Below are 20,019 nucleotides of genomic sequence, written 5' to 3' on the forward strand. Positions count from 1 at the left end.
GCTGATAATAGGAAAGAACAGGAATATTGTAGCAAGAAAGGCCTTCCCCTCCCAGTAACACGCTGTGCGATTGGATGAGGAGAAAAGGCACAAACCTCAGTGACCACTGGGGGACTGATTGGAAATCCTACTTGCGTTCTGCTCTACTCCTACCCACGCAGCTCAATAAAATAATCTCCCATCCAAGCAGAGGGACAGCCTCTAGGGATGGAAAACTAGTGAACATCCATGTACAAGAAAACTTACCCTCTTCAGGACCATATACAAGAATGGCAAAATCGGAACAAAACAATAGACATATGTTTTATATATATATTTATCGGAAACTTGTATTTTAAACAAAATGAACATACAGCAGCTTTAATATATCGGCCTTAGAAAGCAACACACATGTGTGCAGGGCTCATCTGCCCCTCTCCTTACCCAGACATTACATTTCTTCAACTCTGTATCACCTTTGAGTTTTCTTCTCCTAAAAGAGCTATAAATGCTGCGGTGTCAGAGTCCATCCATTCAAAACGCCCTTTCCCTGATACCTAGCAACCCCCAGCACAGCAGGGATGGTCTTCTACTGAATTATTTATACTCTGAGGGTGGCTGGCCGGTTGGGGAAATCAGATCTTGCCCAAAATCAGGTGCCTCTAGAAATCTAGCTGGTCTCATTATTCTTGTAGGCTGCCTGCATCTCTTTCCAGCCATGGTGAAAGGTGGTACTACTCGCTTGCTTGTCGGTAATTCGCTGATGGTTTGAAATGTCTTATTTCAAAGCTTAATAAGCCGACTGATTTTATTTGGTCGTGTGTATGGTGCTCCTGGTAAACTCAACCACCCAGATCTAAAAAGGAGCTCTCAGTTCACCATGCCTTCTTTGTCACAGCTATCTTACTTTCTGTAAAGACCTCTTTTGTTTCCATATGTCACAGCTGGTACTGCATTTAGGAAGCAGTCTTGGGCCGCTCTGCCTGTTACGCCATGGTTTGTTTTGCCACCTGTAAGGAGCTCTTAAGTCACTGCGCCTGCTCTTCCGTGGCTTGCATAGCAGCTTGCATAGCATCAAAGAAAGACCTGGTGGTTCACTCTGTCTGCTATCTCACTTCCTGCCTAGCAATCCAGAACGAACCTCTGGGTATCTTTAACTGCTATGTCACTGCGTATTTAACATTTGAAGAAGGTCATCTCAAAACGCAGGTCCTGCCGAAGAGCCCAGATTTTGTTGGTATTCCCGAAAATAGAGCCAGAGCGGAATGAGAAGACAAAGCAGTTCATCCTTCTGAGGTGGATTGAAGGGCGACCATTGCCTTCAGCAACACAAGTAGGTCCTTTACAAATAAGAAACACGCAGGGCTGCTGTAACATAATAGCACACAATGAAAAGGCACATTCTGCACACAAGTGTAATTGTGTAGTGAGGTGTATACCCCCTTTACCTGATCTGTCACCTAAGAAAGGGAAGTGTTGTGCGAGCATGTGACCATGTGGAGATACCTAGGCCTCTAGACCAGTGGTGTTCAAACGTTTCATTTCCCTCCCTTGAGTAAAGATATTGTTTCTAGGCCCCCCCTACCTAGGGGCTGCCCCTGTAGGAGATCCAACGGATGTCTAGGTGAGCCCCAGGATCTTTAAAATATAAGATTTTCTACTGCTTATATTTTCTATCAAAAGCAGTCACCGTAATCTTTTTTTAAAATATTAAAACGGTCATCTTAATCCCTTTTCAAAGAGTTTGGCCCCATTTCCCCCCTACCCCGGACATCCATAGGGCCTCCTGGGGGTACACCCCCACCCACCAGTTTGAAGACTACTGCTCTAGACAAACACAAAAGGACAGTTCATAACCCCTCGTTGCCGCTTTTTCTATTGTTCCCTCTGCTCCCATGGAAGCAGACTCCATCCAGGCAGCAGGGTTGCCAAAGGAGGCCACCTGCTTCTGAAGGCGATCCATCCACATCTCCTGAGGGGTTTGGTCCGTTTTGCCATCAGGGTTCAGTGGCCAATCAGGCAAGCCATTCTGTGTGCGATTGCAGACACGAGGGCCGCTCCCCGGCCACTGCCCTCTTCTGACTGGATGAAGCTGATCTCGCAGTGTGGCGTCAGCATCCTCACACTAGCATGAAATTTGTCTTTGAAGCTGTAAAGGAAGGAACATGCAAAAGAGATGTTTGTTAATTCGAGAGGTCTTCCCTGTTGTTCACCTACAAAAACGAGAGCATACACATTACTGGCTTCAAGACTCATTGCTTGGGGGACAGTCTCACTCATTGTGCGTGAATCTGGATGCTAGTAGTACACACGGCTGTCCACACCCGGGGACTTTTCATGACTCTCACAGATGTTGTGCTCCTTAGCAGGTCTCCGAGCAGAGCTGACTACATTTGAAAATTGAAAACCCATGAGATTTCTGTCCCGTGTGGCAATATTCAATTTATTGGCTTTGCAAAGCCTTTGTTGGCATTGCCAGGATTCGAATCTGTGACTGCAGGTTGCATAGAGGTCCCTGAATCCCAATTTTAACTCTGAGCTGTTTTACCTACTGGGGGTAATTTAATAAGAATATTAATGTTGTCTCAATTCCTTCCAAAAAGTCAACCATTCTGTACAAATATTGGGAAAGGGTATAGCAAACCCAAGTACTTACTTGTCAAGGGTTCCCCGGGGAAACTGATTTGCACTAGCTTAGCAATGTATACATTCACACTGAGAATTTTTTTTTGAACTAGGACAACGCATCCACACATCATCATGGCCTCCTCGAGCATTTAGATGCCCCCCTTTCCCTGCAAATCCCCTAATCACGTGACACAGAAGTGGCGGTTGTATCTCTGTGTACGTGGGAGCTCATATGGTGACACCCTTACTTTTTATTCACAATGATTAATAAAAGAGTTGGTACCACATGGGGCAGCCCACTTCTCAGAGCACCCCAACCAGCTGAAGCTGCCTTTTCCCTAGAGGATCACTATAGCAATATTCCAGCAACCCGCTCTCAAACCCTGCAATCCATACAAAACCTTACACTGTACCACGGAATGGCCATGGCTGCTGGTGCGCAAAGATGAGGCTCCCTGATCCCAAGGTCAATTCTAAAGTCCCACTGTAGAGGGGTAGCCCTGCTTCATATCATACCCGTAATCCAGCAATCCATTTTAAATCCTTACTTATGGAATCCCTAAGGACATGCTGCTTTCATTTAAGAGCAAAGGAATTTATGGCATGGTTTCCACTGCACGCCTCCTTGATCCCCTCTTTATCTCACTAGGCGGAAGTGGGATCAGGCAGGGCGCATTAATGTATGTCTTCCCTGCAATGGAGAATCTCCCTGTGGCAACTGGTGGAGCTGAAGGCTTTGCTGAAGTTGCTTCCCATGGATTACGATGCCCGACTCGTGTACAGGCCACTGGCTCCACCAGCAGAGACTCTCAGCAACATCTCATAAAAAGCCTATGGATCAAACAACCAGACGCCTCCCACCGAAGAGCATTTCTGTTACGAGGCTGCACCAATCACAGAGGACATCTCGGTTTTCAATTCTAATTGTCACTCGACAGAAGAGAACATGAAACCTGTACCCCCACATGCTGCCCCAGAAACCCAGATAACCGATTCTACATCCATTGTGACTCGCACTTCAGACACCTTTCAATGCTCACAAAGAAAGCATGCAGTAAGATGGGACGCAAGCAACTTTAACAATCTAAAGAAAAATAAGAAGAGGATGGAGTAAATCTAGAGGAAAAACTCCAGCGATAACGATAAATGTGTCTACTATCTATAATTTCGGCTCAACAGAGCAGAGACAGTAAAATCCAACTACACCAAAAGCATACAACTCGCACACTACTCATAAAATGAAATGTTCACACTCATCAGAGTTCAAGTACAAATCTTCCTGCCATACTACACTGATCACATCAGAGCAAACCTGTAAAGCAATAACCACCCACACTTCTGACAAAACTGTACAGATCCATGACTACCTGGGCAAAAAGAACACACCATTGATGTTTAACTACGAAACGCAGTAGACCCTGGGACCCTTCAAGTTTATCACAACTTATGCGAAATTGAGAAAGCCCTAGATTCCGTTAAGATTTTCACAACTTACCAAAGTAGGAATTTGTGACCCACGTTAACTGCAGCAACAAAGTAAGATCACCAGAAGACCATTTCCCACCAGCTATAAATAAGCTCTCACAAGGCCATGCCCACTTTTTTCAACCACTTCTACACTGCTCTATAGAACTCTGATTGTTCCTGCGGCCATCAAATTTGTATATGTAAAGCTTCCACTAGAAAATCCGACAGTTAACCACAAAAACCCAGCAAATAGTTTCCTGATCTATAACATTCCCTTCCAGCAAACATCCTAAAGAAATTCTTCTACCAATAAATACTGGGTCATGTGAAGACAAATAACATCCTGTGCAAGACCCAACACAGCTTCAGATCAACAGAATCCACTCTGTCCTGCATATGGTATACTTTAAAAAGCAACACCAACCGGAACACACCAAGAGCACCTATCCTCCTGGACATTACAGCAACATTTGCCACCATCAGCAATGCAATTTTACTAAACCCATTGGCGGATACAGGAAAAGCACTAACCATGCTACTCTGAATGGCATCCTTCCTTTCCCACAGGATGGACACCAAGTTCATGCCTCCATTCAAATCTTGCCATGTGCTATCACTTGCAGTGCACCACAGGGCTCCAGTCTTTTGCACCTCCACTTCAATGATTCAGTGAAACTGTATCTTCCTGACTCTTGTGGTAAACTGTAGGTTGCCCAAGGTGGCAGGGTGCCGCCATCCTCTGTGTGATGCTTTGCCTGGGGCAGTGTGGGGAGGAACCCCTGTGCTACCCCATTATTCCCCGGTCATTTGCAGGAGATCGTCAGAGGGAGGCATAACATGCCTCTGTCCTTTTGAGAGAAGCTCACTGCATTGATAGAAAACAGCACTTCTCGATGGATTCGTACCCATATCATTGCCCATACAAGATTAGCGTGACCTCAACGACCCAGTGGATGTTCTGGCAGGACAGTCATAACTACTGGCATGGTAAAGTTAGGGCCGAAGATGAAGGTCAGGTTGCCAAATCCTGTTTGTAAAGATATGATGACTTTTGAAGTGCTACGGTAAGGCAAATACATGGCCAGCAACAGAAATACAGAGTCCCACAGTCGAATAGCACATGCAAGTAACCCAATAATAAGAAACCTCCAGTTTTCTGAACTACAAACTCAATCGAACACCACTAGGTGGAACCACAAAACACAGAGCTCTGCTGCAGCAGTCCCATTTTATGGCTGACCAAAATGGCATTCCAGAATTGTGTATGGCCTACATTAATGCTCGGACAATGCTTCTGTTTCGGAACAGGAAAGCAAAGGGTTGGTAAAGAGCTGGGAGGATGGAGTGAAGAGAAGGAGGAATATCAGAAGGAGGGAGGTGGTTGGAGGAAGAGTTTCAGGAGGAGATTTGAGAGGGAGAAATATAGACAAGGTCGAAGGTAAAAGCAGAAGATAATACGAGTGTTGGTAAAGATATCAGGGGAGAAGTGGTGGAAAGCTGCAAGGAGAAGATTAGAAGAAACATCTAGAGGGCTGTTGAGTTGAGGAGCATAAAGGAGGTAGTCAGAGAATACGCCAGTAGAGTGGAGGAGATGAATATTAAAGAGGAGATCTATGGGGAAGATAGAACAGCCAGCAGTGAAGACGTTTAAGGGATTTAGAGATGAGGAGCTGAAAGGGAGTATAATGGTGGAAGATGAGAGGAGTAGGATTGTAAATCACAAGACTGTTACGATTCTTGTTCCTTAGGTAAAATACTGTTACGATTCACAAGGGCAGTGGATGAGAATGAGCTGATGGGACCAGAGCCAGTTTCCTAAAATCAGAAGGAGGAAAGCATAGCCTAACCCAATCTGTAAATAAGCATAGGTGGCCAGCCTCCTTATGGAATCTCTTAGCCTGGAATTACTCAGACCAACCTTCTGCTGCTGCCCAGGCCCAAAGTGCAAGCACATGTGGGACACCAAGGCTTAGGGGAGAGGGTCTTCCGGGAATCCAGAATAAAAAGCAGAAGACAGGAGCTAGCCAAACCAGGTGTCAAGAAAAAAGTGCAAGGGCACCTAAACCCCCAGACTGTAAGGGACTAAGAAGTGTAGATGCAGCCCGGTTAGGCATAGTTCGATTGATTACTACGAAGCACACAGGCTTTTGGTTGTTTGAATTGCCTTCAAATTGAAGATATCCCATTGCTGAGTTACATGTCTGTTGTTTGACCTCTTGTGTACAGAACAATAATGAACCTGAATCAATTTAAAACCCTAGTTCTGTGTTTGCTTTGTATTGCTCCTGCTTGACTTTGTGACACCTCACAAATGGAAGATCATCAGCAACACAAATCGTACCTGAGTATGACACCAACATTGTATAAAATGTACCCAAGGCTCAATGGAACAATAAATGTACCCCACCAGAAGCCTTTTTTCCAACAGACCCCTGCATAATCCCAAACTGACTAAAACTTGCAACACAAACTGAAATCCATGATAAGTCACTCCAAAACTATGCACATGACCATAATTACTCCATGGCAGAAGAAACGGCAGCCTGCCCTTAACCGACTACGACACTCAGATGCCTTGGTTTTCTCATGGGCAATGCCCTCAAACTTGAACCTCAAGTTAAAACAATAACCCAAATCTGCTTCTACCATTTAATTGAACCATCATTACCTGCCTCCCATGCCCACAGAGAACCTTTGAAGCCATTGCACTATTATTTTCATGACTGAATTATTCCCACCGCCTGCATCTAGGTCTCCCAGATTACCAGTAAAACCAACCTCCATGCTCCATTGCTGGACTGTCAGTCATCTAGTGTGTGAAAGCCGTTGCAGTGGTGTCTGAGCACCGGCTCTGGAAGGCTCTGTGGATGATGCAATGAGCTTTGAATTGGATTCTGCATTTGACTGGAAGCCAGTGAAGGTTCAGATTGTTGGGGCAATTTGATCCCATCTTTTCTGTCTCATCTGCAGTCAGTTTTTACATAAAGGCTTGGTTGGACCCGCTCTTGAGTTTCTTGTATCATTGCTTGAACTTGGCCTACCAGCAAGATGGTCAAGGGGACAATATAACCTTTCAATATAACTCAGGCGAACATCCCACTTTCCATAATTATAAAGTAACTTGACACTAGGCCTAATAAATAACAGGACCCTCATGTCTTGCAATACCCCTCAGTCCAGGACCTGCCCTTGACTATGGAACTCCTCACTAACCTATTCTTCCTCCTTCCTTCCACCTTACATTGCACACATAAGCCCACACTGCACGACTGTGGAAGGCCTGCTACTACTCCCTTGCCCTTCTCACAGAAACACCATCTAAACCCTACACCAGATACAGTCCTCTGACTAATACCCTTCCCCAACCTGGCTAACAGGGTCTACATTGTTAATAATGAAACAAACAAGATAGGTACACCTGTCCTTCCCCTTTGGATACCTTCCTATTGGATACACACATTCCTGCTATCACAACTCATCTAACAACATACCAACACAAGGAAAACATTTCCTTTTAAGAACCGATATTCCCAGGGTGCACCTGGGAACAACCAAGAAAACCCAGACCGGAACCAAAATGAAGAGGAATACAGAAACACTGTAACTAATATGAACTTTGAACCTTCACCGCAACCCAACATCGTTCAGCACCACAGAAAAGTACAGACCCACAGCACCTCAGAGAACCAACAGGGACATCCTCTGAGATTGTCAAGAACACTGTGCTGGAAAAGTATGAGGGGGTTGGAGTTTGTTTGTTACAGCTTTTTAACTGTGTAACCTGCCCCCTGGAGAAAAGACAGGCCATTAGAGTCAGGTGAGTGCTGGAACCAATGGAGGGAGGGGGGCAGGTTAGAAGCAGGAGAGCCACAGTATAAACGTAGAAAGAATGAAAGGAGTGTGGGTAGCAGGGATAAAGTCAGGAGGTAGACTGAGAGACCTGTGTAAGGATCAGGAGTAAGACTCAGACACATGGGCATTGTGATGGTTGCTACAGACTTTTATTAAAGAAAAAGGATGGTTGGAGTGAACTGGGGCAGATCTATCTCCCAGCTCTTTAAGTCAAGGTAGCAATACTTAGAGATGGATGGTGATGCAGAATATACTCAAACATCAATAATCAAACTGGCTCAGGAATTTGGCAAAGTTCAACTGTTTTAATGTCAATTATCTAAAACAGGGTGTTACAATGGACATCATCCAACGTCGCACAGAAATCTCTCAAAGCATTTCATAAAAAACATCACTCTTATACTAAAAACCTGTCACCATTGAAGTCTACCTGCATGGCAAACGACAAAAAACCTACTTGGAATGGTCATATGTTTACAGGAAACATCTAGGTATACGTTCCATACTGGTTAAGGAAGGTGATTGGGTATCTAATATCGGATGGACAACTAAGTTCTCCTCTAATACAGGTCATAATATACGTCATCAAATACACGACGCCCCGTTGGTTAGACAAACTATAGGGCTCTATACTATGTGTCCATCTATAATTGGTTGGCTCCTTTGTACCCCTCTGTAATATTCCACATTCCTGAGCAGCACACAGGGTGAAACCCAGGTGTTTGGTAGGCTGGTCATAACCATAGCTTCCCACCAATTAGCCTTGCTATCCATCATCACTCTGCTGCCTGCCACTCAATTAAGGCTTTGAAGATTGGCCTTCAGTGTGTTCTTCGCGCCTGGGAATATGACGGATTGTAGGCATCCCCTGCCTCACAGTGTCGATTCAGCTCAGTCCAGTGTCCATTTTCATCCATCCACGTGACTGCAGACCATGATTTCAGAACATTTTGCTGTATTAAACACGATTAAATGAAGAACCTCTGACATCTTTAGTGTTCCTCCACCTCATCTCAACAGGAGTTTGTTCTGTTCACACGTCAATTGTAACTTCTGTAAGAGCATTCCGACTCGTTGTGGTCTTGGCTTCTTGGTGTTAGGCCAACCAAGCCCTTCTTTGATTCACCTCCATGGTTAAGCTTTCAATTTCCAACTGCGACACACTGAAAAATCCCTTCTGTTCACAGTGTCCAGCCCTGCTAAAGTGCATTATGGAATATCTGTAGTCCATGCATTCCTATATGTATACGTTGGCAAGTTGCCGCAATCTACTCACTAAATAGCCAGCCTTAAAGAATACTTTTCCCTACACGCCTTGCTGCGACTGTACACTTGAAAAATGACTAAATAGCTTCTTCATTATTTTCTTTAACATGAGCATCTTCATCTCAAGCCGGAAATGTTGCTCATCTTTAACAACTCCTCTGCTGTTTCTATAGGATGTTTATGTTCTTTCATTTCTGCATCTCTTTTGGGTATGTCAACCCTGCTTCTCTGTGATGTCACCAGTCTGCACTTTTGCTTGTTTTCCCACTTCTTCCGGGATTTCATTCAAATGACCATCATATTGTCGTGTATATATGTATGGTTTTCTCAATGGGAACCTTGCTTCTAGGATTCTCTTTGGTATGGGCATTCCTATGGATACTGCACATGTCACATACTCTGGCCCCCAACATATAAGCAGCATAGGGGAGGAGCTTTTACTTGGCTCCATCTTTACAGGAGAAAGACCTACCTCGCCCTATCACTACGAGGGGTTTTCTTCAACAAAACTGAAGGATGTCAGTGTCAGAAAGTCCAAAACTAAAGAGTTCTGCATCCTGTGGCCAAAACCCTAACCTGACCCTTACATGCTAAATTCAAAATAAAGTGCAAAGGGATATAGTCTTTCAATGGGCCATCTGTAGCTTTTCCAAAGTTCGAACATAAAGTTTCAAAAGGTGCAAAAATAAACCAATGATCAAAGTTCCACAATCCTCAGGATGGGTTCCCTTCCCCTGAGTTTCTCAAGCTCTTTACAGTTCAAAACCAGAGAGCTCTTCCCTAAGATTTGCAGTTTTCCAGTCCAGGGGATATGGCTCCCTTCACCTGGATTTCACTCAGTCAAGGGGTTCTCTTCTTCTTCATGCCTTTCGCAATTTATTAAAGTTTCCAGTATAAGAGGTATGGTTCCCTTCCCATGGATTTCACATACCTAAGAGGTTGTCTTTCCTCATCTTGACTCTCACAGTTCATTCGCAATTGGGGTGCGGGTCCTAGACCTGCAATTGCATTGCCTACTATACTCTCCTGACAGGGCTTTCACAATGTTCACTTTACGATTGGGTGCGGGTCCCAGACTCGCAACAAGTTGCCTGCTATAATCTCCTAAGCAAGAAGAAAAAGCTCCCAAAATAGGATAACCCCTGTCCCCTGCAGCCTCTCAGAGGCTAATGAAAGCCAAATATTCAAGGGAAAAGTATCAATTGATTCAGATTAAGTTAATGCAGACTAAGGTAGTTGATAAAAGATGCAGTTCTTTGTATACCTCTGTAATTATTTGTGTTATCCATGTATTGTCATTACCATACAAAAGTGGCAGCTTCCACTCAACATCTATTTATATTTCTACTCTGCAGATGGAGATTGAAAAGTTAATACACACGTTAAATGTTTCAGCACAGCGCCATCAGGTTGCGAGAACCATCAAGACAAATTGGAACTATATCAAATTGGAATCTTATTTGAACAAACTGTCCCCAACACTGCAGATGATGGCATACATAAGTGGAAAGCATTTCAGGGACTCATTGGTTAAAATGGAACAAGTTAAAAAACCAATGCCATATCATATCATATCACAGACATTACTGCACAGACAGAAACCGGGCCCTTTTGCATGCCTGAATTGCCAACATTGTTAAAATATTATTGAAGAGGTCCATATACGTCACCCGAACATGAGTAAAAATATCAAATCACGTGATTTCGCAACTTGCAATACAAAAAATGTGATTTACGCTCTGAAATGCCCTTGTGGCATTTATTATGTATGACAAACCATCAACGCGCCAAAGATCGGTGGACGCAACACAAATCCAACATTAGGACACAAAACAGTAAATCACCAGTTTATCAACACTTCAAGGAAGCCAGACATACTGTTGTACACATTAGGTGTGTTATTCTTGAAGTGATTCACCCCCCACCCAAGGGAGGGGGGGGATCTACTGAAGAGACTCTCACAAAGAGAACTTTTCTGGATTTAACAACTTCACTCCATCAGCCCCTTGGGCATGAATGAAGAATTCTACTTAGGACCCTTCCTATAATGCTTCATAGATCTTCTCCACCTCTTTATTTCCTCGACTGGGACTCAAACTTACAGCCCTCATAACATATCAAATTGACAAAACATCATTAGACACATTAGACATCTTACCATCAGATGATAGGCTATATCTTTTATCTACACCGGAGGTGAAGCATAGTTAGCTGCCATTATTGGGTAAACTATCGTCTCTCAACCTTGGCTTTTGCAGACTGTAGAACATTGTAATGGTTTTGAAAATGTGAAATGATATGTACCTTTAAGTACATACATGCTGACTGACCAATACTATTGGGTATCTTGTGAGACTTCAAGCTTGATCAATTTAGCTTAGCCCATTACTTTTATTTAGCAGAATGCAGAGCACTGTAATGTTTTTGAAAATGTGATAATATATGCACCTTTAATTAGTATATGTATGCTGACTGACCAATACAATCAGGAATCTTTTGAGACTTCAAGCTTGATCAATTTATCCTAGTTCATTCCCCTCTTGTATACCCTCTCAACTACAGGAATACATTAATCTGTTAACACTACCTTTACCGTAGTGGTCTCATAATCTGGCCACCTCATTTAAGGCGATAAGGCGATTATTATTCATAATTCCAAAGTGACTGGCCATCTACCATTGACCCTCATATGAGCCTTGTCTAAACAGCATATCGTTTAGTTTACCATAAAACCGTTTTTTTGCACGCTAAATGTTACCAGCCAGAATTAACTCACACTGTTACTATCAACAACTTACCCTAGCAACATGACTTCTCACACTAAAACATACCTAGCAGTTTCACTGCGCACGGCATACGCAACAATGTCATTAAGTCGCACGCACAGCCCATTGCTATCAACTGCCTGACCTAGCAACGTGGTCTACCCACTTATGCAAAGCACGTCCGTGAGAAGAGACCTCAGAACATCTCCTTCGCTCATCGCTCGGTGAGTAACAGCATCCACGTTTACGTACAATTCCATTACAGCATCCAGGGTAAGCACCACTTACTATATTCCTCACTTTCCAGATTGCTCCAGTTGGGGACTGATCATGTAAAAATGTTCTCACGGCAAGAATCTATTTCAGCGCGGCACACAGCGCTGATACATGTCAGACAGCATGTAAGTGACTAAACATCTGTAATTCTTTTTGTTATCCCTGTATTGTCATTGCCATACAAAAGTGGCAGCTCCACTCAACATCAATTTATATTTCTACTCCACAGATGGATGATTTCTGGAAGCCAGTGAGCTCTGATCCATTTGTGGAATCTAACACAGGACCTAGTGCGCTGAGATTTAGCATGTGTTACACATCAAACTAGGTTTTTGATAGTAAACAAATAGCGTACACCTTTTTATAACAGCAAATCCTTATTTTATTTACAGTTCCATGAATTAATTCCCTTGCGCCTTTTCCATTTCATAGACTTTGGTGCCAGACACTTTGGAACTTCATTTTCTGAAGGTAATTTATCAAGCTTCGAGTACCTCTATATTTTGATTTAAACTTATTGAGTTACTTACATAATATTTATAACTTTTTCTTGTCATGTCACAGCTATATGGCACTAATAAGAACCCGTGATGAAGAGTGTTCAAGATCAAAACGCGTTGGGTATCTTATTAAAGAAGAATTTTTGAAAACCACAACACCTCGTGTAGAAAACGTTCTTTACTTTGAAAATAATTAATATATATGGCTTACTTTATAGCATTACTTTTGTTTGTTCATTTGGTAATGCGCACCAAACCCTTAGTTATCTGGGCACAGCAGTTACAAGGATACTTAAAGCTTGTTTACAGAGTACAGGCAATTACTTAAACCATACAACATTCAATTACATACAAGTTATGCCTGGTATACATGGAATCTGGTAGATACATTGATAGGGCAAGTGAGTAAAGATCTATATACATGCAGTGTTTATACAGAATAATCGGGTTCAACTGAAAGTCGTTACTTAGATGTCATTAGTTCGCAACCAATTCTGTAGGTTCCGTCTGAAACAGGAGTAAGGTTGTTCCACTCTGAAGGAAGCAGGCAATGCATTCCAAGAGAGAACCGCTTTTACACGGAAGCTAGATCCACCTGCTTTGGAGAGTCTGAATCTAGGAATTTCTAGGCAAAGATGGTTGGAGGCTCTGGTGTGGTGGGTTGTGGTTTTTCTGGTCAGTCTGGCAGAGAGATAAGGGGGAGCGGCATTATTGAGACATTTGAAGGTGAGGGATGCTGTTTTGAGTAGTATCCTGTTGCTGATTTTTAACCAACGCTGGTCTCTTCTATGATTGGAAATATGCTCTCTTCGCGGTATATTTAGAGCTGCTCTCAGAGCATTATTTTGTAGTGTTTGAATTTTGTTTATGGTGCTTTTATTGTGCCAGCATATAAGGCGTTACAATAGTCTAGCTTGGACATTATTATAGCATTAGCGAGTGTAATGCAGCTGGTTTTAGATAAAAAGGGTCTACAGGCCCTGATTAATTTACACGCACAGGATGTGGAAGAGGCCATGGCGCTGACTTGTTCTTTTAGTGATAGTGTAGAATCCAATTAAAAGCCTACTGTTTTTACCTGATTAACTACTTGTATTACATTGCCGTCGATAGTAAATGCAGCGTAGTTGGGGCTACGTTTTTTAGGTTGGAGTCAGAACCCAGGATCAGGATCTCAGTTTTGTCATCTTTCAGGCAGAGTCTATGTGAGGCCATCCATGCCTGAATGAGGAGGTGTATTCTGTTTACCAGAGCTGTGTCTTCGACAAAGTTGCCCGAGAGGGGAATGAGGAACTCAGTGTCGTCAGCATAATTAGTATATGTGACACCCAATCGGTCATGTTTGTCGAAGAGGGGCTTAGTAAAGATATTATACATTGCCGGTGAGACGCAAGAACCTTGTGGAACACCACAAGTGATTTGGATTGGGTCTGCTGAGGCTGACGGGGAGAACACTCTCATCGTACGGTTAGCTAGGAAGGATTGAACCCAAGCTATGGCATCACTCGAGAGGTGAGCAGCTGATGCTAGATGGTCGCATAATACTTCATGATCCACCAAGTCAAATGCTGCCGACAGGTCAAGGAGGTGTAGTATAGCTGTTTTACCTTTAACCTTCAACTCGTCGATTTGTATCTTTAAGTCAATTAGCGCTGTTTCAGTTCCATGTTGTGGTCTGAATCCGGATTGACGTGATCCTAAGAGGTAGTTTGCCTCCAAATAGGTTTGGATTTGGAGGTAGGCTACTCTATCAATAATTTTGAGGAGGAAAGGAACCGTTGTGATGGGTCTGCAGTTGGTGGGGTGGATGGGTCTACTGTCTGTTTTTTGAGAAGTGGTAGAACCCACGATTCTTTGAGGTTGGTTGGGACAAAACTTGAGTTAAAGGAGGCATTGATGAGTTTAGAGATGAAAGGAGCTAGCTCTCTGGCAGCATCCTTGATTAGTTGGAATTGGCAGCTGTCACCCTGGCAGATGGAAGGTTTCAATGAGAGTATAACCTTTTCAGTATCCAGTGTAGATATATTGGTAAATCTGAAAGGAGTATTCAAACTGGGTGTGGTAATGGGAGGAGTGGGATGCGTCTCAGTAGGGCGCAGGGAAGCTTTTTTGACAGCTATTTTAGTCTGCAGAGTGGCTATTTTATTAGATAAGGCATTTTGGATGCTGGTGCACCATTGTTTATTTTTCGGGACATTGTAGGTGGAATAGTGTTTTCCATTTCGCGAAGGATGGTGAAAAGCTCCTTAGCATTGGAGTTGGCTTTGGCAATTCTTTCATTAAAGGTATTTCTTTTAGTATGGATTATTTCCTTTTTATACATGTTGGCGAAGTTAGTTAATGTAGTTTTATTCTCAATAGTGGAGGAGTGTCACCAGATGGCTTGAAGCTTCCTCTTTTGTAGTCTTAATTCTTTAAGCTGTGGGGGTAAACCATTGAGATGAGACTGTTGTTTACTTTTGCGAAGTTTAGTTGGTGCAGTGGTATCAAGGTCTTTCATCATGGTATCATTAAAGGTGGCTACTAGTGTACTTGGGTCGGTGTTATAGGTATTAGAGAGAGAGGGTAGGAGGAGTGGGAGTAGTTTTTCTGCTGTGATGTCTTTTTTGCTTCTGGTAGGGAGCGGAGGTACTAATTCTGTATTTATCTGTTTTGGTGACTCTATGGCAGTTGAGAAGTTGATTAGATAGTGGGCAGTCCATGGATGAGGGGTTATTTTGGTGATGGTGATGTCACAGTTTAGATTGGCTACCCAGTCGAAGGTGCGCCCTTTTATGTGTGTCGGGGTGAGGACTTTTTGGGATAGGCCATGATCAGTCAGAATAGTTTCAATAGATAAAGCATGCTTGTCCTTAGGATAATTGAAACCCATGTTGAAATCACCTAGCAATAGAATCTGTGAAGTGTCCTTGATGTTGTTAGTGAGGAGGCTGGAGAGGCCTTCTTCGAAGGTGCATATTGGACCAGGAGGTCTATATACTAGAAAAATAGTTAAAGTACTGTTGTCAGAGATATGGAGTTTAGCAGAGAGTAGCTCACAAGATTTAAGTTCGGGGGGTGTGGATAGCCTCAACGCTAGTTTATTTTTAGCTATGATGGCAAGGCCACCCCCTCTGGCAATAGGCCTATCCACTCTAAATATTTGGTAGTCCTCAGGTATGGCTAACATGAGGGCTGGGCGAGCTGCGTCATGAAGCCAGGTTTCATTCACAGCTAAAATGTCTAGCTCATCCATGGAATTGATGATAGTTCCAGTGATAGTTGTCGCTTTGTGTTGCTATAGGGTAGAGGAAGGTCTTTGTTTAGGGAGGTTAGTTTTAGGATGGGTTTTGTGCACACTTTCTGCAAGTGGTGTGGGTAGGTAGGAGCGAGAAGTTTTAGTGTTATGCCGTCTGTCAGAGACTTGGAAGCGAAGACTATTAGTCTTGGGTTCATAAATCCTAGGCAGTCTTGCTCTAAGTCTTGTGTTTCTTTTCTGCGAGGTGCATGGCATGAGAGTAAGGCAGGCCATTGTTATAAGTGCGCTAAGAAGTAACAGCCGTGTGAGTGTTAGTTGAAACTCAGAGGTTAGCATGGTCTAGTTTGGCAATGAGGAGTGTCTAGACCCCCAGTGGTGAGCACCGTCAGAGCAGGCAGGGGGTATCGGATAGGACAGGTATTTAGATAGCTGTGCTGGCTAGATAAGCAGTTTGATTCGCAATAGACAGTATAAGGTTGTAAGAGTAGGCAGGTTCAACTGAGGTCAGCGGGTAAATTCAGTGCCGTGTCCTTTGTCAGTATATATATTCTTGCAGCGAGGGGCAGAATTAGTACATAGTCGGGATATATGCTGCCAAATGCGCGGGTTCAAGATACAACATTCCCCGGTATATGCTTACAAGTACATTCAGTTCAAAATCAGGCAATGCGGGTGGGCAAGTTCAGTACAAGTTATTGACAGTATATACTAAAAGGTATGCAGGTTCAACTCAAGAGCAGGTTAACAGTATATGCTATTAAGGGTGCAATCAATTCACAATAGATGGGCAATGTGAAGTTGGCAGGAGAGGGCAGGTTCAATTATGGTTGATGACTATAGGCTACCAGGTGGGCATGTTCAAGACACAGCATTCCACGGTATATGCTTACAAGTACATTCAGTTCAAAATCAACGATAGGCAAAATGTGTTAGCGTGTGTGGGCAAGTTCAGTACAACGTTGGTGACAGTATATACTAACAGGTAGGCAAGTTCATCTCATGAACAGGTCAACAGTATATGCTATTAAGATACAATCAATTCACAGTTGATGGGCAATGTAAAGGTGGCAGGAGTGAACAGGTTCAATTTATGGGCAATGACAGTATACGCAGAGCACAATGGCTTGTTCAGGCAAACGTATGGACACGGTAGTCTGGTTTGAGTAGGCTTAAAAGCACCGTAAACTAGTTTGAATGGGCACACGGTTTACAATATGCTACTCATAGGACCATAGTATAATGAGAGTTTATAGTGGCAGTGTCTAACTGTGGTCAATATTTGTAATACCAGGCGGAATTCATTTGTATTAAAAGAACAGCATCTTTTACCAACTACCTTAATCTACATTAACTTAATCTGAATCAATTGATACTTTAACCTTGAATATTTGGCTTTCTTTAGCCACTGAGAGTATGCAGTGGGCGGGAGTTACCCTATTGTGGGAACGTTTTCTTCTTGCTTTGCATATTTCTAAGATCCATGTGCATGGACCGTTCTATTCTCCCCTGCACCTTAAGAATCTAAGCCTGCTTATCTAAGGAACAATATATTGCATACACTTAGTCTACTGACCATGAAGATAGGTGTGTGGTACATACCATTCGCATTTCTGATATACTCTCCTGCCAGGGCTTCCTCCACAAAGTTCACTTTATGATTGGGTGCAGGTCACAGACCCGCAACAGGCTACCTGGTATACTCTCCTGCCAGGGCTTTCCCAATGTTCACTTTATGATTGTGTGTGGGTCCCAGACATGCAACATGTTACCTGGTATACTCTCCTGCCAGGGATTCCTCCACAATGTTCATTTTATGATTGGGTGCATGTCCCAGATTCACAACATGTTGCCTGGATACTCTCCTGCCAGCGCTTCCTCTACATGTAACAGTATTACTCAAACTTCAGCCACCAGGTCTTTCACCCCCTTTAATTTGATTCACTCTGTAATGCACTCAGCATCCCAGCTCCCTTGCTCAGGTTCACCCTGTAAATGTCACTGTCTCTCCTCGGCATGCAGTATATGCTGCAAAGCGCTCCAGTGTCCTAATTCCCCTCTCTGGGCTCACCAGTCTCGTGTGGCGGATTCAGCATTATTTGCGCTCTTTGGTTTCTCGAGCGAGGCACCTCCTCCTTCTGTTGACCTCCTGTTCACTCTCTGGTACCCGCTATGCCTTGGCCTCCTCTACACAGCATCTCCTGCTGAAGGCCTCTGGGCGGCGTACCAACAACCTCTGAGCTTCTCGTGCGATGCTGGTTGGAGCTCTCCTGCTCCCCACTACAGCTGGCTTCTTCCTTGCTTCCCGACCCATGGCAGGTGTAGTGGTTCTCCATCTTCCTTGCAGTGCTGCGGTTTTAAATGTTCTGGCACCTACCAGATTCATCTAACCACTAGAGCGCGCCTCTCTCTAGTTCTGCAGCTTCAATGCTCTGCATTGGTTTGGGAATTCAAGGGGTTGGTGTCATACCCTGAGTGCAAAGGGGGCAACCAAGTTCCTGCCAGGGAGTATCCTTCCCCCCTATGAGTGTTGTCTCCCCCATATAGTCCTCCCTCAGGCAGCCACACCCACAGTCGGGATCGGGTAGCATCGGGATCAGGTAGCCACCCTTGTATCTCCCTCGACCTGGCTCGGATCCCAAGTGACAAGGGGGACACTTTCCTTCGGCTTGTCCTGCAATTCTTCTTGCTTTCATAAATCTTAATGTCAGGTTTTCAGACTTTGCCCCTTTTTGTTGGTTTCCCTCTGCTGGGTTCACTCTGGCCGACTTTTACGATATACAGTTCATGTACTAATTATCACCATGCGGGATTCACTTCCCTTAGCTTTCGCAATCATCTGCCAGTCAAAGACTTTCGACGGTACAGAGGATTTTACCAGACCCCTGTATGACCATTTTGACCTTTCTTCATCTCTTCCCAAGGCCTTCTGGTTATGGTAGTCTTTCTGCCATTGGGTAATCGCCCAGAGTTTCCTCCGTGAGCACCCACGTGGTACCGGTCGCCTCTGTTTCTGCCTCCCCCTTTTAGCTTCTCAAAGTTAAAATTACTGGTTGGCTATTTTTTGTTCAACACAATTTGGTTTCTCATTGATTCTCCCCTCGACTCACAGCTGTGATGAACCGCTTGCCTTTAGTTATCCTTGGAGTCAAGGTTGATACCACTGAGACCAACGTCCTTCCCCAGCTTGGTTATCAGCAGAGGAGGGTCTTGTGTACCATAGACATCTGCTGCAACACACACTGGCCTTTTCTCGCAGTCTTATGTTTCCAATTGCAGAGGTTTCACTGACCTGGATCGAAAGGGCAAGATCACGTCTCTCCTTGTCACCCTCACGTTATTCGCTGCCTTTCGCCTTCTCTTGAACCGCTGTGCTGAGTTAGCCCTCACATTGTGAAAAGGTGTTGAAAGAAGGGGGATACAGCTCCTCGTCCGTCGGTCTTGCACTCCCCAAGGACCCCTCATCCAGGTGATCCTCCCTCACTGGTCCACCCCCAAGAACTGGATCCAATAGTGATGGCCATGTCCTGGCCACCTGAATGACATCCCCGGGGACTAGCCAGGGAGACACCTTCAGGTTTCTCACAGTCCCCAATGGGTCCCATGGACAGTCCCCTCATCGCCATTGAAGTATGGGGCACTGGTGAGGTGAGTTAAAATGATTTATTTGTGATTATATCATTAACAACTTGTAACTTAACATAAGTTAAAACATAAGTATAAGGGGACATGAACGCTAAGCATCTTCCTTCTCTTCTCCCTTCCAACCGTTGTCCGCCTCTCGCATTCCAAGCTCCAACCCATCTTCCTCTCCGCACGCTCTTCCATCTCGTGCAGCATCTTTCGATAAGCAGACACTACAGATGGGTGGATCACAAGGCAGCGTTTGATGCACTCATTTTTGTGAGTGTCCACATGAGGTAGCCCGGATGGTGACTGCACATTGATGTTCTTTTGTTGCTATGTACAGGCACACCTGCTCCGTCACATGACTTGGCACCCTGGTAAATGTGTGCACTACAGGGGGAAATGGTGCTTAGGGAACAGGGAC

The 20,019-nt window shown here is 44.0% G+C and overlaps 1 protein-coding gene across 1 annotated transcript in view; it reads right to left on the bottom strand.

Annotated features, from left to right (window-relative positions):
• Positions 1–339: 339 nt before the first annotated feature.
• GCK (glucokinase) overlaps positions 340–20,019 on the bottom strand; it is a 406,174-nt gene continuing 386,494 nt past the window's right edge. Inside the window, exon 10 of the mRNA XM_069618957.1 lies at positions 340–2,128. Within this exon, the coding sequence (XP_069475058.1) occupies positions 1,984–2,128 (145 nt within the window). The 3' untranslated portion in view covers positions 340–1,983. The remainder of the gene's footprint in view (positions 2,129–20,019) is intronic.

This window comes from Ambystoma mexicanum, chromosome 10, assembly GCF_040938575.1.
Source record: "Ambystoma mexicanum isolate Mex_15411 chromosome 10, UKY_AmexF1_1, whole genome shotgun sequence".
NCBI lineage: Eukaryota > Metazoa > Chordata > Amphibia > Caudata > Ambystomatidae > Ambystoma > Ambystoma mexicanum.